General features: G+C 49.2%; 1 protein-coding gene across 4 annotated transcripts in view; it reads right to left on the bottom strand.

Moving 5' to 3' along the window:
- The window catches only part of TOP2B (DNA topoisomerase II beta), a 683,650-nt gene that overhangs the window by 369,319 nt on the left and 287,744 nt on the right, over positions 1-26,587 (bottom strand). For all 4 annotated transcript variants that reach the window (XM_086942134.1, XM_086942133.1, XM_086942135.1 and 1 more), the window contains exons 12-15: positions 21,936-22,093; positions 21,690-21,815; positions 15,206-15,316; positions 15,020-15,125 (exon numbers count right to left, since the gene is read on the bottom strand). In XM_086942134.1, coding sequence (XP_086798260.1) covers positions 15,020-15,125; positions 15,206-15,316; positions 21,690-21,815; positions 21,936-22,093 — 501 coding nt within the window. The remainder of the gene's footprint in view (positions 1-15,019; positions 15,126-15,205; positions 15,317-21,689; positions 21,816-21,935; positions 22,094-26,587) is intronic.

Here is a 26,587-nt window from a genome sequence, read left to right as displayed (position 1 = left end):
ACGGGCACATAGGTCCCTAGCTGCTCGTCCTCCCCCGGAGCTACTTCCAGGCCCATTATTGCGCGCTTCCTAAATTACAGGGACCGCGATGCAGTGCTCCGCTGCGCCCGAGAACTTGGCCCAGTGACTTATGGCAACGCCACTTTGTTCTTTTTCCCGGACTTTACCCCTGCAGTGCAAGAGGCTCGACGAAAATGTACTGCCGTTAAAAAGAAACTGCAAACTCTAGATATTTCTTATGCCATGCTCTACCCTGCGAAACTGAAAATCTCCTGCCATGGCAAACATATTTTCGCAAACCCGCAGCAGGTCGAGGGCTTCCTGAAGCAGCAGAGGCGCGACCGAGCTGGGAACGACGAGGAAGGGTGCCGCTCCAGATCACGCTCGCCAATGGAACAACAGGACTGAAACTGTCCCGGACTATGCTGTGGGACGGCGGCTCCTGAGTCCACGACACGCTGCTCCAGAAACTACATTCCCGGTGAGGTACTTTTCCAGACTTTCTCTATACAGGTCTGAACAATGGACTAGGCTCGACAACCTACCTCCATCCCAAGACAGGCGACCCAGTTGTCGACTGGCGTCTGTTGGGTGTGACTTGTGAGGTGGGAGGCAGGTCGGGCGCCCCTAGAATTGCTTCCCCAATTTGTGATCCCCTTTATAACCTCTCCCCCCTCAGGGAAGAGATGACTCTGAACTGTTGGTTTACTGTATTTTGTTTTTGCAGGTTGTTAGGTGGGGTGGGAGGTGCTCTTTTTCCGGTGGGTTGGGGTGGCCAGTGTGGGTGGGATGGGGTTCCGACAACTCAGTCGTAATCATTGCAACTTGGTGATGTGTCTGGGTCAGGTGGTCAGACTGGAATTGATGATTTTTACATGCATAAATAGCGTGGCTTATTGTATGTATAACAACTTCATGCTCGTCCAGGGCACATATCTGCACTTGTTGCAATGGGTGACGTAACAGAGGCGCAGCCTACTCAACAACTGCACTTGATGTCGTGGAATGTCCGTGGGCTCAACAACCCGCAGAAGAAGAGACTAGTTTTGGGTTACTTAACCAGGCAGGGAGTTTCCATTGCCATGCTCCAAGAAACACATTTAATGTCGGGAAATTCTCCATTGTTTGCGGCCCGTTGGGCCTCCAGCAGAGTGTTCTCATCATACTCCAACTACGCTAGAGGGGTGACTATTTTGGTCAGACGGGGAGTACGTTTTATCCTTGAAGGAACTGAAATAGACTCGACTGGCAGGTTCTACATGGCATGGGGTAGACTATATTCTCATAAGGTTCTTTTTGCCTGTTATTATGGCCCCAATACGGATGACCCATCCACACTTCTTACGTTATGGGGTAAGGTGCAGTCGTTAGGGATTGCACATGTTGTCTTAGGCGGGGACTTCAACACAGCACTTCGCCACAACACAGACAGATCCCATCCACAGGCGATACACTACACGCATACTCAATGTGCTCTCTCGAATATTGTTGAAGAGTACTGCGTAACTGATGTCGGGAGGCACATACACCCTACGCAGGCACAGGGCACCCACTACTCTGCGGTACACTCCACCTGGGCACGCCTAGACTACATATTCTGCTCCGCGGGGCTCTCCTCCTGGTTTGTTGCAGCATCCTACTTACCTCGCACCCTCTCCGACCACTCCCCAGTATTAGTGTCACTGCGCATCCCACAAGACGTATCTCCTTACTTGAATTGGCGCCTTAACCCAGCACACCTCACCGACTCGGCCTTTAAGGCTGAACTAGAACAAGACATACAAGATTTCTTCGATCGCAACATAACTTTGGTTTCCAGCATAACAACCGTCTGGGAGGCCTTTAAGGTTACCGTCAGGGGGTGGTGTATTGCTAAAGGGGGCGGAGTCCTCAGATCCCTTAGAGGCGAGTTGCGGAAGCTTGAACAAGAGCTGAAGCAGCTCGAAAAAGAGGCGGAGAGTACCACACCCAACCATGCAGCTAGGGATCAACTTCGTGAGAAGATGAATGAATACTCAGACCTAGCAGACAAAGAATGCAAATTCCTAGGAAAGCCGTATGCAGCACGCAGCTACGATGAAGGTGATAGGCCAGGCAAGGCGCTTGTATCCGCGGTAAACCCCCCTAGATGTCATAATTATATAACAACACTGCTAGATGAGCATAATACGCCCCAACGCGATCTGCCGGTACAACTTCGGATACTAGCTGACCATTACTCCACACTCTACACTTCCCAGCGGTCCACCCCAATAAATCTAAATGCCTACCTAGATGACACTGCGCTTGCGTGGTTAGGCCCATCTCAACAAAAATTCCTACATCACATACTGGAACTGGAAGAGATCACGGATGCCATCATGTCCATGAAATCGGGAAAATCGCCGGGTTCGGACGGTTTACCGATTGACTTTTAAAAGGCCTACATGCACATCCTCGCCCCGATACTGCAACAAGTATATTACGCAGCACTAGAGGAGGGTATCCTACCGACCACTATGCGGGAAGCTCTCATAACATCGCTGCTGAAGCCGGGAAAGCCGCCGGAGTCCTGTGACTCGTACAGACCCCTATCCCTACTAAACTCGGACATAAAAATACTGGCGAAGGTGCTTGCATCGCGCCTTAATCTGCTGATGGAGCGGCTGGTGTTACCAGAGCAAGCGGGCTTTGTCCCAAATCGCGCTACTTCCCATAACCTGCGCACGCTCAGGCAGTAATACAAGACATTACCCCCACGTGTGAAGCAGCCGCCGTTTTTCTAGACGCCACCAAGGCGTTCGATTCGTTAGAGTGGGATTATCTACTAGCGCTGCTCGAACGGATGGGGTTTCCTTTTAGTTTCTTAGATTGGATTCGACTGCTTTATCGTCAGCCAATGGCTTCAGTGCTACTGAACGGCTCCCGTTCTCCCCCCTTCGAGATTCACCGCGGAACACGGCAGGGATGCCCACTGTCCCCGCTCCTATTTGCGATCGCTATCGAACCCTTGGCGGCCAAGCTGCGACAGCACCACAACCACTGATCCCTCATATACCCGGATAGACAATTGCTCATTGCACTCTATGCCGACGACATGACTATGTACATAAGCCTAAGGAGAGTCTTAACCCCCTGCTACGAGAGATTACCAAATTCGGTGGTTTCGCAGGAATACAAATAAACTGGTCGAAATCAGCCCTGTTCCCGCTGACTGACATCACCACGCAGTTCCCCCTAGATTACCCCCTAATCTGGGAGGCGGAAGAGATCAAGTACTTAGGCATAAATGTGACAAGACACCGTGACACTCTTATCAGAGCTAATTACGGTACGGTCCTGGACAAGTTGACCGATAAAGTCACCAGATGGATACACCTCCCACTATCAATGGCAGGGCGTGTTTCCCTGATCAAAATGGTAGTGTTACCTAAACTGCTGTACCTTTTCACAAACATTCCGTATAGCCCGGGCTCCCATTTTTTCTGCGCACTCACCTCCCAAATGTCAAGACTGATATGGGGTGGCAAGCAACCACGGATTGGCATGAACACACTTATGCTCCCCTACCATCAGGGAGAGTTCGACGTAGCTAATTTCCGGAGATATTATGATTGTGCGCAAGCCCACTTTGCTGCGTACTGGCTTCATCCCCCTCCATTTATGGCCCACCTGGCAGTCGAAGACGGCTACATGAAGCCAACGCCACCGTCTGGTTATCTCTACACTGACTCCAAAATTGTGGACCGGGATCCCAGTACAGTGGACTGTACAGTACTCGCCTGGAGACGCCTGGCAAACGCTCTAGGCACGCCGTTCTTATACTCACCACTGATGACGCTGGTTCATGACCCTAAACTCCGCATCACCTGTGAGGAAATAGGCCGTAAAATGCTTACGAGGTTGGCACTCCACACGTGGGGCGATCTGTACCTTCAAGGCACTTTCCGAACGTCTGCACAATTCTTTGGAGATAACTCCCTGTCCATTATGGACACTTTTCTGTATGTACGTCTGAGGCAGAATGTAAAGGCGATCACCCCCGCCTTCCCAGACCTACCGGACACGGTACAGCCCCTCCATTCTCTACTTCAATCTGACGCTCCGAAACATGTCTCAATGCTCTATAAACACACGCAGACGGCTCCGTCCCCATCTACCCTAAAAGCGAGACGTGACTGGGACAGTGACCTACAGGCCCAAATGTCGGACGAACAATGGGAGGAAAGCTGCGCTCACACTGCGGCTGTGACCGGCAACGCGCGCCTTAGACTCATACACTACAAGTTTTTGCATAGACTTTAATACACGCCGGCTAAACTGCACCGCTTCCGACTCCGAGAGGATGACAGGTGTGCTCGATGAGGGGTCGAGGGTGCGGATCTTTTCCACCTCGCGTGGACGTGCCGTAGAGTGGCGGCTTACTGGCAGGAAGTATTCGCAGCTATATCAGACATGGTCGGGGTGGCCGTGTTACCCTGCCCGAAAATCGCATTGCTGGGACAGTGGTGCCCTGCGCTGCAAACACACCGTAAATTTTTTGCTTTAGGCATTCTTCTCGCGAAGCGTCAAGTGGCATGGCGTGCCGCTGGGGACATGGACGAGCACCCAAGTTTAAGGATTGGCGCGCGACAATGTCCACTTGGCAGGATCACCTGCATAATTATGTAGAGCTCCTTCCCCATAAATCGAGACCTAAAGACGTATGGGGTCCACTTACTGCATACCTTCTACATCTCCAAGACTCTACACAGCCAGACGCAGATACGCCGGACAGGGGGGATGCCTCTGGGACACCATGCACTGCACTTCATTCCTAATGCACAGTGCTGGCGTACCACGCTTTTGTCCAAGGATCATGCACGTAGCATGTTCTACTGACCGCGCCCCTTGCCTGTTGCCTCACATGTACCATATTCAGTAGCGCTCCACTTTCCCGTACGGTAGGACATACTTGCATCTCATTCCCACTTTCTAGGCTGGGCGCTTGGCGTGCCATGATACTCCGCACTGTATAGCGGTTTCATAGTGGAGTGGTGTAGCTCACTGGTTAGAGGCGGCAGACCCGGAAGCAGAGGACGGCACGGGACCAGGGTTCAATCCCCCGACGCGGCAGGGTCGTGAACCAGGGTCAGCGGACTCGATAATTCTCGCCTCGGTGCCTACTCTAACCAGGGATTACACTCGGCAACTCTGGGCATTAGCTTGCCTCATCTCCACAACGGCCCCCACAAACGCCGGGGATGCCTGGTTTCACCTTGGAGATACCCAGGAGGGAACATCTCACAGGGAAAGCCAGGACAGGTTCCCCAGCAGTCTATAGCGCCAAGACGCCTCCAGGTAGCAGTGCGCTTTACAAGACGCACACATTTACATTTACATTTACATATGCCTCTTCCACGGCCCCCCCCCCCTCCCCCTGAGTGCAGACCTGGCGGCAGACTGCTGACCACGCTTCATCTTCTAGTTCCCTAGCTTTCGATTCCACCTCCCCAATCCCTTCTCCTCCCCGTACTACAAGTTCTTCACAGGACATAGGGGTGCTACCGTATGGCCATTATGGCCAGGCAGGTGACCTCAGGAGGCTTGATCTCACGCCTAGCAGCTCCTTTTCACTCCTCAAGATACGGAGGGGTGGGTGCTGGGAGGGCTGACCAGACATACTAGACACCAGATTGTTGACTGTTCATGGGAATGGGGGAAAAAACAAAAATCGAAAACCTCATGCATTCTCTGCTCTATGTATGTGGATGTCTCCAACATTATTTAATGCTACCAAGCACAGCTCCCTATAGTCTTTAACGCGGCCGGCCCGGAGGGGTTGTAGGCGGCTTGCTGTGTCAGTTGTTCCCCTCTCAATAAATACTCTGCACTGTGAACTATGAGATTGCTGCCGGCCTTCAACCTGCAGGATGTAGGCGATAACAGCTCTGTATTTAACAACTGCCTCAATAAAGGTTTTCACAAAAAAAAAAACTGCAGTTTACTAAACACTCTTGTTGTGTAGAACATTATTTGCCGGATATGGCCCGTGATATGTACGCGTCGGTCGATTATGTAGTGTACCAGATTACAGAAATTTCTGTCAGGTGGTGGGGGGTCCAACATCTAAAACAATTCAGTTGGGGGGCTCACACTACAAAAGTTTGAAGACCTCTGCCTTACAGGATGACCAAACAGAAGCTCAAAGGGGAAAACCCTACTCCCTTCTGTGGCACTTCCCTATAAGCGAAAAGCAGTATGGCAACAGGACATCCCTTCTCCTCTTGAGTTTTTCAGGGAGTCCCTTGATCATACTTTTCAATGTCCTATTGAATCTCTCAACAAGGCCATTGGTTTGTGGATGGTATGGGGTAGTAAACCTGTACGGCACACCCGACTCCTTCCACATGTGTTTCAGGTAAGCAGACATGAAGTTGGAACCTCTTTCTAAAAGCACCTCCTTCGGAAACCCTACCCTGGTGAACTTGTTCCCTAAGGCTGTGGGAGGTTCTAGTGGGAGGGGGGTCCTGAGTGGTTTGCTGTGTAGCAGCTGGTCCCCAGTCTTCTGGTTCTCTCTTGGTTATTTGGGCCATAATTTCAGGCTCCAAACTTGCTTGTGCACCCTTCTTTTTGCTCTGTGCTTTGGTTTGCACACACACCAGTTCAGGGATATCCAGCATGGCTGCATGGGTTATTTGCTCAACTTCAGCCCAGGCTGAAGTTTCCAGGTCATTTCCAAGCAGACAGTCAGCTGGTAACTGTGGAGAGACCACCACTAGTGTCAGGCCAGTAACCTCCCCCCAACCTAGTGTCATCATAGCCATAGGGCGATTGGTGGTAACACGGTCAGCATTGGTGACTGGGTATGTTTTACCAACCAAGTACTGCTCTGGGGAAACCAGTATATCTTTTACCATAGTGACACTGGCACCTGTATCACTCAGGGCTTCTATTCTAGTTCCATTAATAGAGGGGTATTGTAAGTACTTTTTCAAATTGGGTGGTAACCCAGCTACATTGGCAAACTCCATTTCCCCCAAGGAGACTAGACTAGCTTGAGTCTATTCCCAGATTTGCTCTGGACACTCCTCTGATCCCATCTGTAGACTGGCTGCCCATGGAGTAACTGTACTGGTTGACTTAGGGGCTTTGTTGTAGAGGCAGTTTTTGTCTATAGTTAAATGTCCAAACTGTTTACAGTTGTTACAATAGGCCTTGTTAGGATCAAAGTTCTTCCCCCTAGAGGGCAGAGGCACAAAGGGAGTAGTTTGGGTCCCACCCCCTTTTACAGGTTTTTGGGGCCCTTTGGAAGACTCAGACTTTATCTTGGGGATTCTCACCACCTTTTCCCTGGGGAGGTTTTGTAACTAATTTATTTTGGTCACCCCCAGTGGCTGCCCTTGTCACCCTAGTCTTGACCCAATGGTCTGCCTTCTTTCCCAATTCTTGGGGCGAAATTAAACCTAGGTCTAACAAATGCTGATGCAACTGTTCATTTGTGCAATTACTCAAAATGTGTTCCTTCATACACAAATTGTAAAGTCCCGAAAAGTCATGCACATTGCGTCCACTTAACCAACCATTCAGTCTCTTTACCGATTAGTCTATAAAATCTATCCAGGACAGGGTCTGAGTTTTGTGAGCCCCCCCTGCACCTAATTCTGTACTCCTCAGTAGGGAGTCCAAATCCCTCAGTTTTCTTCATGGCCCAGAGAGGGGCAGTTATCAGAGAACAGTTCCCACAGGAGTGCCCCCAGGGAGGTTTATTTAATCTTCTGATATCACAAGCTCTCTCAAAGTCTGTGAACCACTTGGCGATATCATCAAACTCGGCTGCCTCACGTATCAGGCCAGATGGGGTACTGCTCCCGAGTTCATCTGCTCTCTCATTAAGCCATACTGTCCAGGCAGAGAACTTCGCTCGGCCCATTAGGCCCTTCTTACCATCCCCCGCTTTAAAAAGCAAAGGGCGGGCGGAGCGAGATTCGCTGTCCTGGCTCCAACATTTTGGAATTCCCTCCCGGTTACTCTACGCACCTCACCTTCCTACCTTTTGTTCCGGAAAAATCTTAAAACCTTTCTGTTTACACAAGCCTACCCGACTTAATCTCCTAGTTGCTGCCGTCCACTGATCACCACTAGCGCCATGAAACCGCTGGGTATGCGAGCGCTGTACAAATGTTTTTAAATTCAAATTCAAATAAATTCAAATCTTCCTCAAATTTAGGGACATTCCCTTTGGGGATTTTAGGATCATTATATTGCTCTTTATCCTTATTATTGGTATTGCTGCCACCAGAGATGGGGCTAACCCCATCTTTTTCCTTTTCTACAGCCAGGAGTCCGGACTCTAGATGTAATCTCTTGGCCAACTTTGCTAAAAAGTTGTCCACTTCATTTGGGCTCTCCCCAATGTGTTCTCTGGGGCCTAGTCCACTTGTGTGGTTCCCAGGCTGCAAGAAGCTGACTATTGGAGTTAAGGGTATGGGGATCCTTACCTCCCCAGAGATGTAGGGAGGGGGGCTGTTGTTATCCTCCTCCTCCTGCTCTTCCTCTGACTCTTCTTCCTCTGACCTGGTGTCACCCTGTTCAGAGGGGTGGCCTTTTGCATACTCAGTCAGGAGCTCCTGGACCCTTGTTTGGTTGGATGCAGGCCCATGACAATATTTCTAAGTTTGCTTAGGTACCTCAATTCCTTAAAATTCAAGTGCAAGTAAGGTGTGATGTCGAGCTCCTCACCCACCAGGTCCATGGTGTCATCTTCACTAGCAGCAGGGTTCTTTTGAGACATTCTAACCTAACAGTTTTAACCCTCTACCCTAGCTGTAGTGACTTATTTTTCTACAATTCTAATGGGACCTAAGCAAGGCCCGACCAGACTTAGTATTTTTGGACAAACCAATTTCAGAATTCTAAAGGCAATTTATGAGTTCTGTCGTGTGATCAGATGGTAAGCAAGTAGTCACACAAATGCAAGTTTGTATCCCACGGCTGATCCACCAATGTGAGAAAGTGGCTCTATATATACTGGACCAAAGTAAGGTACAGTGTGTATAGAGGCCACCAACCCCAGAGGTATAACAGAGGTTAAAGTCAGGGCTGAGCTTACTCTCAAAAGTGGTAGCTTGGTCGAGCAGTAAGGCAGTACCAGAGGACAGTGTAAAGCATTTGTTGTACACACTCAGGCAGCAAAAGGTTTCACACACTCGAGGACTGAACCCCAGGCCAATTGTTTTTATCTCCAAAGATATAGTTCTATTTTTAGAACCAACAGGTATCAAGATATACTATTCTCAACTACGAGTGATCTCAGGTAATTACTTTGCAGAAAGGAAATAACTTTGTAAACCCAACAGGTACAGGGGTTGCAGTAGGCAACACAATCTAACATTGAGCTCAATGGGAAATGCAGTTGATTACTTTGTAAATTACTGTTGTAATTCCAGGACTGGATCCTAGATTCAGTCCTGGGGTCTAAGCTGAAAACAGTTTACTAAAAACGTTTTGATTATTGCGATAACTTTTAAGGAATAAAAACGTATTTTAAAAGTTCACACTTAGAAACTTTTCTGTGAGAATCTAACAATGTTATCCAATGGTAGAAAATTCAGGTTGCAGGTAAAGTACGTTCTCGTTACTTTTGTAATCCAGTACTGGGCTCCTAGGTCCAGCACTGGGATCTGTACTTAAGACAGGTGAGTAATTACGTTTCAGTAATATGTACGATTTTTAAAGAATATTTCAAGTTTTCAAAAGTAGACACTTAGAAGAAATTTCATAGCAAAGCAGACAATCTGTTCCTATGAAGAAAATGTAGGTTACTTGTAAACCCGGTTCGGATTACTTTTGTGGTTCAGTACTGGGCCACAAGGTACAGTACTGGCTTCTCTCCTGATCACAGGTGAGTACTTCGGTATTCAGATTATTTTATAGGAATATTTTAGAGTTTCAAAACTTCACACTTTGAAGATTTTTCGAGTCAAACCAGTCAATGTTATCCTATGGCAGAAAAGTGAGTTATCGGTTCCAGGTGAGGACTCGACCAGTGTGGTTAGTGTTTTGGGCATACACTCAGGAGTCCCCCAGGGTCAGGTAGGTACATTTGGCACACCCTCAGCGGCACAGGGGCAGCCGGGTGCAGAGGTAGGTAGGCCCAATGTTATCCGATGAGAAGCAGGGGGCCTTCGGTTGGTGGCTGCTGGCTAGCAGGCCACGCGACTGTGGGAGCTGGGCTCCTGGTCACTTGCTCAGGGCAAAGGGGGAAGTAGGATAGGACACAGGGTGCATGGCCAGAGGCACTCTAGTGGCTGGGTGCAGGGTGCTTCTGAGCCATAGGGCACTCAAAGTTATTCAATGGGAAAGGTAAAAAGGGAACAAAGGCTGTAGACTCGGGACAGTTATTCTTCAGGTGCGACCACCACTTCGAGAGGTTAGTTGGGATACGGGAGAAGAGGTAGGTACCCCAAAGGAAGGCACAGAGAGCGGCAGGTGCCAGGTGCAGGGGTGTCTTTGGGCATCAGGAAATCTTACCCTCAGCTGGTCGGGGTTGGAGGGGTCCCTGGTTCTGAGGCTGCAGGCGTCGTCTGGTTCGTCGAGGAGGGTCTTTGGGCACTGGACTTCAGGTCCCAGTCGCAGGGGGACGTCCTCGTGGTCTTGGATCAGTCGGGCATGGTCCGGGCTCGGCGAGTGCAGAGTGGGTTGGTCTTGTGCTTCCTGGCTGGCATCAGGAGTATGGTTCTTGAAGCAGAGCCTCCGCTTATGGGAGTCCCAGTCTTTAAGAGGGTCAAGGAAGGCAGGCCCTCTGGGGGTCGCAAGGTCACTGTCCTCAGGAGTCGCCGGGATTAAGCAGGAGCAGGTTCCAGGATCGACAGGCCGGTAGGGCTGGGGCCAAGTCAGTTGGTGTCGTCCTGTTAGCAGCTGCACAGCGGGTCTTCTTCTTGATCTTCTTTCTTCTTTTCGGGATCTAAGGAAGGAAGGTTCAGGGAGCCCCTAAATACTGAATTTAGAGGCGTTACAGGTAGGGCAACAGCAGGGACCAAAAGGTCCCTGTCCTGGGGTGGGTACACCCCCTAGTCTGCTCCTCTGCAGTGGGAGGGGGGCAGGGCCTAGCTGTGATTGGTCAGGGCTCCCCATCCTAAAGATGGCCGGAGCCCGGGGTCATGCTTCACCTCTCCCACCTGAGGGGTGGGATTGGCACAGGCTGGCACCCCCCCCTTCCTGACGTAGGGTTTCCCGCCAGTCTTCCTTCCAGAGTGGGGGTTAGAACCGGTGGGGGACAGTTGTTGGGTACAGTAAATGGTCTGGAGAACCTCACAGAGGCGGCAGGCCTTAGAAGCTTCCCCCTGCCCATCCTGGGGGAGGAGACCTAGCACCTCGCCCAGGATGTGCATTGTTGCAGGCCCAGGAGAGCGGGGGCTCTCCACCCAGGGGTCCAGCAACATGTCTGCTGTGTGGCAGCCTAGTCAGCCTCTCCGTCCAGACGTGGATTGTAGGTTAGGTTTCAGGGTGCATCTCTAAGATGCCCTATGGTGCATTTTACATTAAATCTCACACTGGCATCAGTGCGGGTTTAATGTGCTGAGACGTTTGATACCAAACTTCTCAGTCTTCAGTGAGGCCATCATGGTGCTGTGAAGTTCGTAATGTCAACTTCCCAGCACCATATACTCTTAATGGCAGCACTGCACTTACAGTGGCCAGGAATGGCCCTGGCTACTGTAGGGGCACAGGGCTCATACACCTGTGCCCACACCACTTGCATAGGGCACCCAGCTAGAGGGGTGACTGAGGTATGCCAGGGCAGTGGATCTTGTGGGCATGGCACACAGGGATGTGTGTTGTGTCGACTTAGTTTAATTCTGTACTTAGACACTCAGCCTGCAAAGGCAGTGTGTGGGTGTCAGGGTACAGGGCCCCTAAGGGTGGCACAATAAGTTCTGCAGCCCATAGGGGTCTTCTCTGGTCACCATGCCCTGGGTACCTAGGGTACCATTTACTATGGGCTGATAGGTGGCCAGCAATGCCAATTTGGGTTTTAGTTTCAACACAGTTTTAGGGAAGGAACACAGGCCCTGGGTACCCGGTTGGCAGGAGCCCAGGGCACACGCAGTCAAAGCACATCAGCAGTTCAGGAAAAAGTGGGGGCATACCAAAGCAAGAAAGATGGCACTCTCACACTACCCTCTAATAAAGCCTTACTGCTCGCCTACACCACCACAAATACAGTGTAAGGTGCTATCTACTTTTACCTCTGCCTACCTTTGGGGTTCCACTGGACTACGTGTACAATATACCTCATTTTGGTATAGTATACCCAAAGCCAGCTTCCTACAAGAACATATCTGCATTGGCATATCTGCATTGGCAGATCTGCCCCTGTGATGTCTAGTCCTGATAACCAGATATTGAATGTGAACAGGGAAGCCATGGTAAGGTATGTACAGGGCACTGGTTATTACAAGGTACCAAGCTACATAATTATTTCACTGAAACCTATGGTGATTTGGTATCAAACATCTTGTATTAATAAATCCATACTGATTCCAGTATTAGATGTATTAAATGCACCCAGGGGGCACATTCGAGGAGCCCCCTGAATCTAGTCCTCTAGTGTGCTGGATGTTGGGTCCTGTCCAGCCTGCCACCACAGATAACCCCCCAGGTGTGAGAGCCCACGCTCTCAGGTCAGAAACAATGCCTGCTTTGACTGGTGTTTTTACCTCCTCCAAGCAAATGGCTAGTGGATCTTCATATCAAGGCCAGAAACTTCAAAGCCTCTACCGTATTTGGTGTGCAACCCTGGCTTCCTCCAGCCCTGGAGATGTCAGTCGCAGGTCCTCCATTCTTGCTTCTTTCGACTCTACTTCGTCCTTCTTGAGTCAGTCCATTCTGAATCTCTGGCACCAGTGGCTCCCCTAAATACTATATTTAGGGGCGTTAAGGGGAGTGAAGGGTAGTAGCCAATGGGCTACTTACTCTTGGGGTCCCTACACCTCCTGCGAGGAGTGGGCATAACTGTCCCAGAGTTCCTAGCTCCACCAAAAACAATATGTAGGAACCCTTCCTTCGTGGTGCACATCAGGTAGCCCGCATTAGGGGTGTGACTAGCCTGTGTGTGTGCAACACGCCAATTGCATAGCTAATTTCCAGTCTGTCCTGGTGCCAAATGGCCTTAGGCCAGGGAACAGAGTAGCCTGAACAGAGGCCCTTTTAACCCCTTAGCTGCGGCGGCTATTCCGCCGCAGTGCTAAGGGGCAGGGGGCGCACGGCGCTCCCGTGCTCATGACGGAACCGCTCAGTCACGAGCCTCAGGTGGGCTGTGCTTGTGACCGAACGGTTCCGTCACAGCCTCGCCCGCCCAATAGAACCCTCAGCGCAGCGGGCCGTGATGGAACGGTTCCGTCACCAGCACAGCCAACCCAAGGCTCGTGACGGAACAGTTCCGTCACGAGCATGCAAGAGTTTAAATATGCACTACCAGTGGGTCGGGGATAATAGCTCCTCTAATATAGACTCGATCTTGAGGACCTGGCTGGTACTTTCTTCGATGTGAGGGCTTGATTAGGTCCTTGACCATGTCAGTTTGCACTAGCAAGCTGTTTCTAGGTGGTTTGTAGGGAGGCAGATTGCAGACATCGAGTTGATCAGACCAGGGATACTTCGCATTGCACCTTGGACAAAAAAGGAATTAAGTTTGCTCCATGATTAAGCACTCTGGCTAGCCTTGAGAAGCCTCAAAGGGAAAACAGCAAGGAATGGTGCAGGGCTTCAGAGTAGATTAAGCGGAGTGAACACATTTTAAAATGCAAAGGTTTTTGATGCACAGGGAGTTTTGACTTGGTCTTCTGAGTGGAAAGGGAACTGCTAGACCTGAAACAGAACCAGGTATGTTTTAACGCTTCGACTTCGGAGCAGCATTTCAAGCATTTGAACCCAATGGAGAAGAAAACAATCTGAGGTGTAGCTGCTAAGCTGGTGCATTCTGAAACAAGGGAGGAGTCACAACAGATCTTGTGATTCAAACGTGTCAGAAGAACAACAACTTCCAAAGATCCAGGCCCAACACTAAACGGCAGAGGAATGCAGAGCATGTGTATCTACAGCAACACATGCTATGAACAGATGTATGCAACTACACAAACATATATTTATATATACACACATATGCATATATATATATGTGCATTTAGTATTACTTATTTGTATATACACAAACACATATTTAAACACTGACTTAAATAAGAAAAACTCAGTTTTAACCCCTTCCATGCTGATGACAGAACGGTTCCGTCATCAGCTACGGGTGAGCTGTGCTGATGACGGAACCGTTCCGTCATGAGCCCGTTAGAACCTTAGAACCCTCAGCACAGCGCGAAAATTCGCGCCGCGCTGAAGGGGTTAAGTTTCATGGTAAAGAGTAGTAGAGTTTTTAGGGCTCGGTAAGGGGTAGTAATGGGTTTTTAGGGTTCAGGGATGGATAGGGCTTTTTTTAGGTGAATAGGAGAAGCTCCCACATAAAGGTACTCATTTCAAGTAAAAGAAAGGGGTTTGGAGGTTTTCCCATTTATGCAGGTGGCAAATATATATTACACACACATACATATATCTGTAGTTTTGAGTGCTAACAGTACAAACACTGCAATATGGCACACTGTATTATATGCATTGTAATGCACCATGGTGTAATTGTCCGTGTGGTAATGACTGATATTTGGTCCAGAATGGATGTCAGGTTGTTTGGTATGGTTGAAGTAACTGCCTGGAAGCAGTGGACACAATACCCTAACTGTAATTTACTGGTTTACACTAAAGGACTGGAGAAAGGAGGTGGTAAAGTAGCTTTTGTGTTTTTAAACTAACTAGGCACTTTGTATAATCTGATCAGGACTAGTGCAGGCGTTGCAAAGCAGAACCAAAGGGTCCAAGTGACCATGGGTTGTCTACGAATTGATGACAGACAAACAATGATAAAGTTATCTGGGGAGAAAGACCAACTGCATCACGCAAAACTTCTCCCACACAAGTCACTATTGAGTATAACGAGGTTTTACAAACACACCTTTGTAGTACTTTATCTTCCACAGTTTTGTGCTCTCCAATTGTTTTTTCCACTCATCAAACTCAGGAATACTATAGAAGGCCAGTTCCTGCTTACTTTTGGATACCTTAAAGACAAAGCCACACCTGGTTAACCATTAAATGTGTTAAATATGTATATAAAACATGTAAACCTGAAACCCCATACCTTTACAATAGGAGTAATGAACTCCTCCAGAAAACTGTGCCTCAGCAGCGATGGCCAATTGTGATGAAAAAAGTTAATCAACAAGCCTTTGATGTGAGAGCCATCTTGATCCTAAGTACACAAAAAAATTAAAATGTGATTAAAACAGCGTTTAATGGAGACATACAACTGCTGGAAAAATTCTAAGGTACATGGAAAACGTTTGTAGTAATTTTACTTTATTTAATTAATAAGTCATTTCTTTTAACAGATCACCTTTGATTCTAATAAATCCTTCCATTCACTAAGTGGGTGTATGTATCAAAAAGCCCTACTAGCAAGTCACATGCGTGGGTGATAAAAGGCAATGCTTTGACAAGTATTCAGTTATTCTATGCACATGTCCAAAACAACTCAATTCATGTGCAAAGCATTTTAGGACTACTCCCTTACGGACATTTTAAGACTCCACTTTAATAACTCATGATCATTTTTTTGCATTGGTGAATGTCTCTCTGTGGCCTTTCGGTTTATTGAGCAGAAGAGAAACATTTTTAAATGTTTTCTGGTATTTCTGGGTTCCTTTCAATATAGGGAAGAACGCTAGAGCACACCAATGCACAAGTTACTACTTGTGTAACGATATATCTGTAAGAGACATTAGTTAGTGATAGATTCCTTACCTTAGAATATCCCCAGGCGTCAGACTGGATCCGGAAACTTTTGCGTAGCAGTACCCTTGCGTGTCGGTAGGCGTCGTCTGCGGCTCCGCGTCCGTCATCGGCGTCGTGGGCGCCGTGATGACGTCGGAGTACTTAGACGCCGCCTCCGCGTGCTGACGTCAGTTCTTAGACACAGCTTTTCCGCGCCAGAAGCGCAGAGCCATGCCAAAAACCAACACTGGTGCCATGAAACTAGGGCCCTGAAAGGGGATGACCTTAACCCTAGATATCGGTTCGCAGAAAGGGGAGGATGGGTGGGTCGGTAAGGAATCATCACTAACTAATGTCTCTTACAGATATATCGTTACACAAGTAGTAACTTGTGCATCTGAAAGACACGTTAGTGATAGATTCCTTACCTTAGAATAGAATAGATACCCCAGCAATACCATCCCCGTGGTGGTGGGTCTGCGAACCAATAATCACACCAGAAAGTCCTGGAGGACGGAACGGCCAAAGTAGCCGTCCCTCCGGACTGGACCATCCAGGCAATAGTGTCTTGCAAACGTGTGCAGCGAGGCCCACGTAGCCGCCTGGCAAATGTCCTGCAAGGACACACCTCGGCCCAAGGCAGTTGTAGTGGCCGTGGCTCGAGTGGAATGAGCCCTCAGCCCAACAGGGGGTTCCTTCTTAGCCAAGGAGTAACATGCCTGGATGCACAAGATAATCCACCGGGAGATGGTCCGCTTGTGCACCGCTTTCCCTTTCTTAGTGCCTGCGTATCCAACAAAGAGTTGATCATCCACCCGGAACTGTTGTGTGCGATTCAGATGAAATGAGAGCGCACGTTTTGCGTCCAGACGGTGGAGCCTCTCCTCCTCTCTCGAGGGGTGCGGAGGCGGAAAGAAGGTGGGCAACGTGATGGATTGCCTTATGTGGAAGGCCGTGACTACCACAGGGCCTTGTCCGTAACACAACCTTGTCCGGATGGACTGAAAGGAAAGGAGGCTTACAAGATAGAGCCTGGAGCTCACTCACTCTCCTGGCAGAGGTGATGGCTACCAGGAAGGCAGTCTTTAAAGAAAGAAGGCGAAGAGGACAGTTGTGAAGTGGCTCAAAGGGAGCGCACATCAGAAACGTAAGAACCAGGTTCAAGTCCCACTGAGGCATCACGAAGGGAACAGGAGGATAGGTATGAGTGATGCCCTTCAGGAATCGATTAACGATAGGGGACTTATACAAAGAAGGTTGGTCAGGCAGCCTCAGAAAGGCTGAAAGAGCTAAAAGATAGCCCTTGACAGTGCCCAGAGCAGAGCCCTGATGGGCAAGAGAGAGAAGAGGAGAACCTCAGAAAGAGGGGCATTGAGGGGATCCACAGCCTTTGCTGTGCACCATGCCACAAATCTGTTCCACCTGCAGGCGTATACCGACTTGGTGGAGGGACGCCTGGCTGCCAGAATGATGTTACAGACTTCAGGAGGCAAGTCAAATGGCCTCAACTGTCGCCGCTCAATCTCCAAGCATGGAGGTGGAGACTGGACAGGTTCGGGAGGAGGATCGTCCCCTGCTGCTGCGACAGAAGGTCCTCCTGAAGCGGCAGACGAACCGGGGGATCGACTGACATACTGAGTAGCTCGGGATACCAGTACCTTCGTGCCCAGTCCGGAGCCACAAGGATGACTTGTGCCCGGTCGCGCTTGATCTTCTTCAGCACTCTGGGCAGAAGTGGTATAGGCAGAAAGGCGTACAGACTGCAGCTCCACTCGCGACGAAAAGCATCTCCGAGCGAGTGCCACCTTGGAAATTCCAACGCGCAGAACTGATGACATTCCGCGTTCTCTTCGGTGGCGAATAGATCTAACCAAGGCTCTCCCCACTGCTGAAAGAGTCCTTGCGCCACGTCCGAGTTCAGACGCCATTCGTGATCCATCAAGCACCGTCAGCTGAGTTTGTCCGCCCTGGCGTTCAGAGAACCTGCCAAGTGTTGAACCATCAGAGTCACGCCCTGATTTTCCAGCCATTGCCAGAGGCGCAGAGTCTCCTGGTAGAGGGTCCACAACCCCACCCCGCCCTGTTTGTTGCAGTACCACATGGCGGTGGTGTTGTCCTTGAACACCTGCACTACACTCCCTCGGACAGACGGGAGGAATGCCTTCAGTGCTAGACGAATCGCCCGCAGCTCCAACAGGTTGATATGGAGCCGGGACTCCGCCGGAGACCAGAGGCCTCTGATCTCCGCCTCTCCCATGTGGCCTCCCCAGCCCTGGAGGGACGCGTCCGTCACAACTACGTGCTCCGGTTGGGAAAGGGAGAGGGATCTGCCGTTCACCCAATCGTGGTCCGTGAGCCACCACTGCAGCTGTCTCGCAGTGCCCTCCGAGATCAGGACATGGTCGGACAGGTTGCCCTGATGCTGGGCCCACTGAAACTTCAGGTCCCACTGCAGAGCCCGCATCCGCCACCGTGCGTGATGCACCAGAAGGATGCAGGAGGCCATCAGTCCCAGAAGCCGCAGCGTCAACCTGACCAAAACTCGGGATAAAGGCCGGAAGACCGGAATCAGAGCCTGTATATCCCGAACCCGCTGTTCGGGCGGATAAACCCGAAACTGCGCCGAGTCGAGAACCGCTCGATGAAAAGGAGCTTCTGAGAGGGGCACAGGTGTGACTTCGGCACATTGATGGAAAATCCCAGCTGGTGCAGGAGATCCACCGTAGTCTGGAGGTGGCTGACGACTGTCTGAGGCGAGCCCGCCTTTAACAACCAGTCGTCGAAGATTGAGACCCCCAACGTGCGCAGATGAGCTGCGACCACCGCCATCACCTTCGAGAACACCCGTGGGGCGCTGGTAAGGCCGAAGGGGAGCATGGTAAACTGAAAGTGCTCGTGGCATACCGTGAACCGCACGTAACGCCGGTGGGCCGGCAGGACGGGGATGTGGAAATACGCGTCCTGCAAGTCCAACGCTACCATCCAGTCTCCCGGGTCTAGGGCAGCTAAGACCTGAGCCAGAGTCAGCATTTTGAACTTCTCCTTCCGGAGGAAGCCGTTGACGTTCCTCAGATCCAAGATAGGGCGTAGGCCCCCTTTGCCCTTCTTGGGTACCAGAAAGTAGTGGGAGTAGCAACCACGTCCTACTTCTGGCCCAGGAACGCGCTCGATGGCCCCCTTGGCCAAGAGGGCCGAAACTTCCTCCTGCAGGAGCCGCAAGTGATCCCCCGATACGCGGTGGTGTTGCGGTAACATGGCTTGAGGAGTTGTCTCGAAGGGGAGGGAGTAGCCCCTCCGGACGATCTGCAGCACCCACCTGTCCGAAGTGACAGTGCGCCAGTGAGAGTGGTGATGGCGAACCCTGCCTCCCTGGCGTCACATGGGCCGAAAAGCACGGACTAGGAGGGTTTAGAGGTGGATGCCGCGGGGGCAGGTGTGGACTGACTCCGCCTAGTTCCTAGACAGCCTCCGCTGCGGTTTCCACGTCCGCCGCCGCGCTGGACGACAGTCTGCGGCGAGTGGCTGGCGGCACGTGTGGGGGCGCCCCTTCCCTGGCCACGAAAGGAGCGAAAGGCACCCGTTTGCTGGCGCGGGGCCTAGAGGCCCAAGGACTTGGCCGTAGCCCTGGAGTCCTTAAAGCGCTCAAGCGCGTGGACTGCCTTGTCACCAAAGAGGCGACGGCCATCGAACGGCATGTCCATAAGAGTGTTCTGGACATCTGCTGAAAAATTGGCGGATCTCAGCCAGGCGTGGCGTCTCACTGCCACGGTCGTAGCCATCGCTCTGCCTAGCGAGTCGGTAGTATCCAGCCCACACCTGATGGAATACTTGGCTGCGTCCCGGCCCTCCACAAGGGCTTGGCCGAGTTTGGCCCGTACCTCCAACGGGCACTCTGGCAGCACTTCCGCCACCGTCTCCCACAGAGAGTGGGTGTAGCGGCTCAAGAGGCATGCGGTGTTGTAAGACCGCAGTCCCAAACTAAGGGATGAAAATATCTTCTTTCCATAATTCTCGTACCTCTTGGATTCCCTGTCCGGCGGGGCCGTCGGGAATGCAGTCTGGGGAATTAGAGGCCTGGATGACCAGACTCTCGGGGGTGGGAGGACATGAAACATGGGTCGCCCGGAGCCGGGCGGTGGCGTCTGGCCACGTTCCTATCTACGGACGAACCCGTAGCGGGCCTGGACCAAGTGCCCAAAAGAACGTCGGTCAAGGCCTCATTAAACGGCAGCAGAGGCTCCATTGAGCATGACTGCGGTTTAAGGACCTCTGTGAGGAGGTTAGTCCTCACGGGCGCGACGGGGAGCTCAAGGCTTCTTGTGTTTCTTACCTGACGACTTGGACCCGGAGGAGTGGTGCCGACTCCCGGAGCTGTGACGGCTCAGTCCGCGCGACCTGTACCTCGACCTGCCGTGGGACCGGGATCTCACGCGGCGCGGGCCGACTGCCGGAGTTCGAGCCGCCTGCGGGACCGCTCCCGCCTGGCTTTCCTCGAAAGGGCCCGACAGTCGGGGCAGGCCTCGTCGTCGTGGTCGACGCCCAAACACGTCAGGCACTGGCGGTGAGGTGGTGCGGTCGCAATCTTCACAATGCTTGAAGCCGGGCATCCCTACGGCACCGTCGGAGTCGTAAGACTTCGAAAAGGATCAAAAAGATCACCAAAAAGTTAGTCAAAAATTGACTTGGGTAACTGCTCTTTCCAGATCTGCGCTGGCTGGCGCGGAAAAAAGAAGAACTGACGTCAGCACGCGGAGGCGACGTCTAAGTACTCCGACGACGTCATCACGGCGCCCACGACGGACGCGGAGCCGCAGACGATGCCTACCGACACGCAAGGGTACTGCTACGCAAAAGTTTCCGGATCCAGTCTGACGCCTGGGGATATTCTAAGGTAAAGAATGTATCACTAACGTGTCTCTTTCAGATATTGGAAAATCTCAGTTTTTCGTGTCTTTCTCTTTAGGATTCTATTTGTGTTATCAATGCGTATGAGAAAAATAATTTTAAAGGTTTCTTAACAGCTTAAATCATGCCTAATTGAGGCATCAGAAGACTGTACAGAAGACTAGCAAAAAGTGAAACATGAGTCAAATGAATTTTGTTGAAGGTATTAGTAAGCAGGACAACGTGCCCTTAGGTAAAAGGATAGCAAGGGTAGGTGAAAAGCTGGGTAAACCGCTACGAAATGGACAACTTCATAGGAGTCGGTAGAAAAGTGCATTGGAATACGAAGGAGGTTCAGTCTGACAACATAGTAAATGTTACATCAATGACTTTCTTCTTTGGAGCCCTTGGGCAGCAGAATGCTATTTTTTCAACAGACTTATTTGGATACTCCAGGCAACCAACTGTTTAGCGAGGTATTTACCATTATAGGCTAAATGCTTTGTAGGCTTAAAAAGCATCGAGGTAGTAGTGGTTTCCTTGGAAGACAGAAATTTGAGATCAGCCGAGTGGAAATATTAGCTGAAGGGCAACCTGGACTATAATTAAATGTCGTTTTTCAGCATATGCTTTTTTCTTTTGAGAGGTAAGAACTGGAAGGAAAGAACTGGGATGCACTGACCACATTTCTGGAAAGCCAGGGAGGGGGTGGGTAAGCTGGACCTCTAGCATTGGACTGCCTTCCCCGAGGTCTTGTGCTTTTATGTTTTGCAGAAACAATACCAGATCTGTCATGCAGCCAAGCCAGAGACTCAAAGTACTCTTTAACTAGTATCATCAAGAAGACAACTGAATCATAAAATTCATAACATGGGATAGACAGTAGGTGACTATAAGGTTCTCAATCCAGAATAGCAGTGACTACTGAGAAAAAACCCATACTTAATCTATAAGCACAACAAACCAACCTGATCAGTCATGATCATAATTTTTCCATAGCGTAAGGTTTTCAAAGATTCATTATCATCATATGTTTTTTTGTACTGGAGACCGACTATTTTGATGATGTTGTTTATTTCTGCATTTTCCATTATCTGTGTAAAAACAAAAATAAGCTCATTAAGTAAAAGCACAACTGGCTACAAAGATAGTATTATTGATCATTGTGATGAGTTCTAGCTATGAAATCATATCCAGGTTTACTTTGACCTTACCTGTTTGTGGGAAGCTTCTCGCACATTGAGAATTTTACCCCGGAGTGGGAAAACACCATATCGATCACGTCCTATCACCCCTAAACCAGAGACAGCCAGAGATTTGGCCGAGTCCCCTTCCGTCAAAATTAGTGTGCAGTCCAGGGAATGTTTACCACCTGGTTGAAAACATAAAAATGAATTACATTAAAGGCAACAAACCGGAAGACCAGTCACAAATTCACACCTAGATTCTTCTACAAAGGCCACAGTAAAATATATTACAAAAATTCAACAAGTGTTTTCCCTTTTTAATGCAGTCTTTGATTGTTTCTCAGATGCTGGCAACAAAGCAGTTGCACAACAGCTTTCCAGAAACCCTGCTTTGGAGAGTCTGCAGCACTGAGTTTAACCGAACAAAAATAGGAAACCCCTTACAGGACATTACAAGCCATTACTTAGACAAGTAAAGATTTTGAAGGAGTGAAACTGGACCACAAAACACTCTCAAGATGAAGTGGAAAGTATGTCTGTGACAAGCAGGTCTTCTGCAATCATGCTTTGCAATAACATTTTTTTCTTTTATGTTTGCACATGTAGCTTTGGCACCCGACAGCAGCATATTCTGGAGATAGCAAGACATTGTGCTATGATAATACTGTTGATATTTTGGCCCCCAATATATTTCCAGCAAGGCAAGAATGTATAGGCAAGTATATGTTTAATTACTTAACTTCACATACATGTAACTCAACGACAAACCGATCTTCAAGCTAAGTAGATGTGGAGGTAAATAGTAAATCTATACTTGCCTATCTAAATTTTTTCTCGATACTTTGGTCCTCAAAAGTTTGACATTATTATGATAGCATAATTTTGAGCAGGCATTCTGCTCAGTGGAGGACAATACAATTCCATGGGAAAGCTGTAGTGTTCGCCTTTACACGGCCAACAGTACACAAGACAAAATATTCATATTTCAGTTGTCAAAATCCATGCAAACCAACACATCTGACCTTACAGTCCAATTACAGCAACAATTTTTAGAGATTCTCAAAAAAGCATATAATTATAAGTGCAGAGTAAATATAACCGCTGGCACTGTGCCCAAAACAAACTTGGAAACAAAAAACGAAACAGATTTAAGCTATACAAGATATTTAAAACATTTTTACCTATGGAAATAAGGGTAACTTCAAAGTGCTTTGAAGATGTTATGGGCATGGTATGGGCGGGCATAGATAAGCAGTCTCCTTACAGACTACTAGCAGTTTTAGGAATGAAAAGGCACTCAAACTGCTGTTTAGGAATCTACTGATCTGCTTCATGCCACAGTGAAGTTGATTTTTTGAAGGATTTTCTAAGGCAAAACTCGTATGTTGACAAGAACTAAAAGAACTTTTGTGTGTCTGAGTCTCTCCTGAGGCGGAAGCCGGGAGGCTGTGTGTCAATTTGTGCTGCATTAGTTTTAAATTGCTTTTAATACTGGAAATAACTGCAAAAATCGGCGTTTTTTCACTCACTCGAATTTGTGTCTAAATAGCTTGATCTTAAGAAGCTTGACTTGCTGACTCCAACCCCCCTCTTTCCCGCTGCCCAGGGCCACTCCCAGCCGAGTATTGAAGCTGTGGAGTTGGTCCCGGGCACAGAATTGCGGCGGCCATCTTGGGTGTGGGTGGGTTTTACCTCGCTCTAGTTGAGCATAAAAGGAGATGTCTACTCCGCCGCGCAGCTGACGTGCTTTGCGGGCGCGCCTGACTCGCGCCGGAGTGGTGCCAGAGTCCAGCCCGTCTGCGCCCGTCCGCGCACTGGCCGGGCACAGGGCCAAGAACCCTGCTGGGACCAATAAAGGGAATTACAGTAGACAGGAACTATTCGCCCTAAAATCGGATTGCGGATGCGTCCCACAAATTCGATCCCTCACACTGGACAGGCCCGGTGAGTTGTCAGAATTGCCACTGTACTTTCTCGTGGTCTCAAGTCTCCGCCCTCTCAACATCTAATTATACCCTAAAGGCAGGCTTAATTAATGCTAGATCTTTGCCAAAGCATGCCCAGCATATTCAGGATCTTTTAATCGATGACAGCTTAGATTGTCTCTTTATTACAGAGACCTGGCTGAAACCTTGGTGTACTCCTGATCTGGTACATGCCCTACCTCCAGGGTATGGTATTCAAAGGGCTGACAGACGAACTGAACAACGGGGTGGAGGAGTGGCCATCATATATAGAGATACACTTGGCTGTTCGGTGACAGAACTCCATGAATTAAAAGATGCGGAAGGGATGGGTTTTTGTCTTAAAATTCACGATAACTTCCTTTCCTGGGGCATTGATTTACCGCCCACCTGGATCATGCACAGGCTTTCTGGGGAGTATTGGCGATGTGCTAAGTCCATTAATACTCAGATATTCCAATTTCACTATGTTGGGAGATATAAACATTCACCTAGAGTCCACAACGGAAGCTCCTACTGCCTCCTTTAGGGAAACCATGGATGTACTGGGTCTCACAATATGTGACACTCAAGCCACCCATGAGGCTGAACATACGATAGACTGCATTGCCACTAATTTAGACACTTTAACTACAGACCACCCGAAACCCCAAACGTGGACGGATCACGCATTAATACCTTTTACGTTCCCACTGGAGACTAATAGAAAGAATAAACATGCAGAAGAACGTAACCAGGCCAAACGAGATGACTGGAAAGCTATTATGAACCATCCAGAACTAATTACAATGGCTAGAGAATGTAGACCAAAGCTAGTAGGATCCCCAAACTTAAACACCTTTAGGGCTTGGATGAATGAACTGAAAGGTATGGCTGGACAGGGAAGAAATAAAACTAGACCCCGGGAAAAAGAAGAGATCAGCCCCTTGGTTCGACCGAGAACTTAAAAACAAACAGGGGGAGCTACGAAGAGCTGAGCGTAGCTGGCGGAAAGATTATTGCAGCATAGAACGTGGTAAATACAAAAAGATTAAGAGTGCGTACCACGCACTCAAACAGGCAAAAACGAAGTATTTTACATCAGCAATAGAAACAGCTACTAGTAAACATAAAGCGATTTTTAAAATTGTGAATGATTTTAATAAACCTAAATGTCTAATGCAGGATATTCCGCCCTCTCAAATGCTCTGTGACTATCGCAGATTTCTTTGAAGAAAAGGTTCAGGGTCTGACGAAAGACTTCGAGGTCCCTATACCTGGTTCAAGGAATGAGGATGACAATACAGGCAAGAGGTAATCCAGTTTACAGCCTTTCGTACAATCAGTCCGGAGGAGACTAAACGAGCTACCTTGCCAACAAAATCGGGATCACCATTTGACCCGTGCCCTATTGGACTCCTGCATCTCATTGCAGAAATTGTCAACCCAGAAATAAATGACATCGTCAATAATTCACTGTCCACGGCTAACATCCCCTCAGAGTGGAAATTGGCAGAAGTGAAACCTTTGCAAAAGAAACAGCTCCCTGACCCCACTATATTATCAAATCTACGTCCCATTTCACTACTCCCGGCACTGTGTAAAATCACAGAGTCGATAGTAAATAAACAGCTTACGCGCTTTCTGGAAGATAGTGAAGCATGGCACCCCAACCAAGCAGGTTTCAGGACTCAACATTCCACGGAATCAGCTCTCCTGTTCACCACTGAAACTATCCGCTCAGCCCTAGACCAAGGTAAGAAGGCCGTCCTGATATTATTAGATCTGTTGGCGGCCTTCGACGCGATCTCACAGGTTATCTTAATAGACCGGCTAATAACATCTGGCATCACAGGCACAGCCCTGGAGTGGATAAAGAACTTTCTAAGTGACAGGAGACAAGTGGTGACCTTGGGGGATTTCCGTTCCAGTAAGAAATCACTGTCGACGGGAGTACCCCAAGGTTCCAGCTTGAGTCCGACATTATTTAATGTCTACACCGCACCCCTGATAAAGTTGATATCGTCATTTGGCATAGATGTAATAGCATATGCAGACGATACACAACTTATCCTGGTAATGGATAAAGATAACCAGGTCTGGGAGGAAAAACTCAAATGTTGCCTAACAGCCACGTTTGATTGGATGCGGAGAAACCATCTAAAATGCAACACAGGCAAAACTGAGATCATGCCTATAGGTCCAAAAAACGATTTCATTCCCAGACTATGGTGGCCCGAGAAGGCAGAAATGCACAAGTTACTACTTGTGTAACGATATATCTGTAAGAGACATTAGTTAGTGATAGATTCCTTACCTTAGAATATCCCCAGGCGTCAGACTGGATCCGGAAAATTTTGCGTAGCAGTACCCTTGCGCGTCGGTAGGCGTCGTCTGCGGCTCCGCGTCCGTCGTCGGCGTCGTCGGCGCCGTGATGACGTCGTCGGAGTATATAGACGCCGCCTCCGCGTGCTGACGTCAGTTCTTAGCCACAGCTTTTCCGCGCCAGAAGCGCAGAGCCATGACAAAAACCGACACTGGTGCCAAGAAACTAGGGCCCTGAAAGGGGATGACCTTAACCCTAGATATCGGTTCGCAGAACGGGGAGGATGGGTGGGTCGGTAAGGAATCTATCACTAACTAATGTCTCTTACAGATATATCGTTACACAAGTAGTAACTTGTGCATCTGAAAGAGACACGTTAGTGATAGATTCCTTACCTTAGAATAGATACC

Source organism: Lissotriton vulgaris, chromosome 10 (assembly GCF_964263255.1).
Source record: "Lissotriton vulgaris chromosome 10, aLisVul1.2, whole genome shotgun sequence".
NCBI lineage: Eukaryota > Metazoa > Chordata > Amphibia > Caudata > Salamandridae > Lissotriton > Lissotriton vulgaris.
Note: the sequence above shows the minus strand (reverse complement) of the source record. Positions and strands in the feature narration are given on the sequence as shown.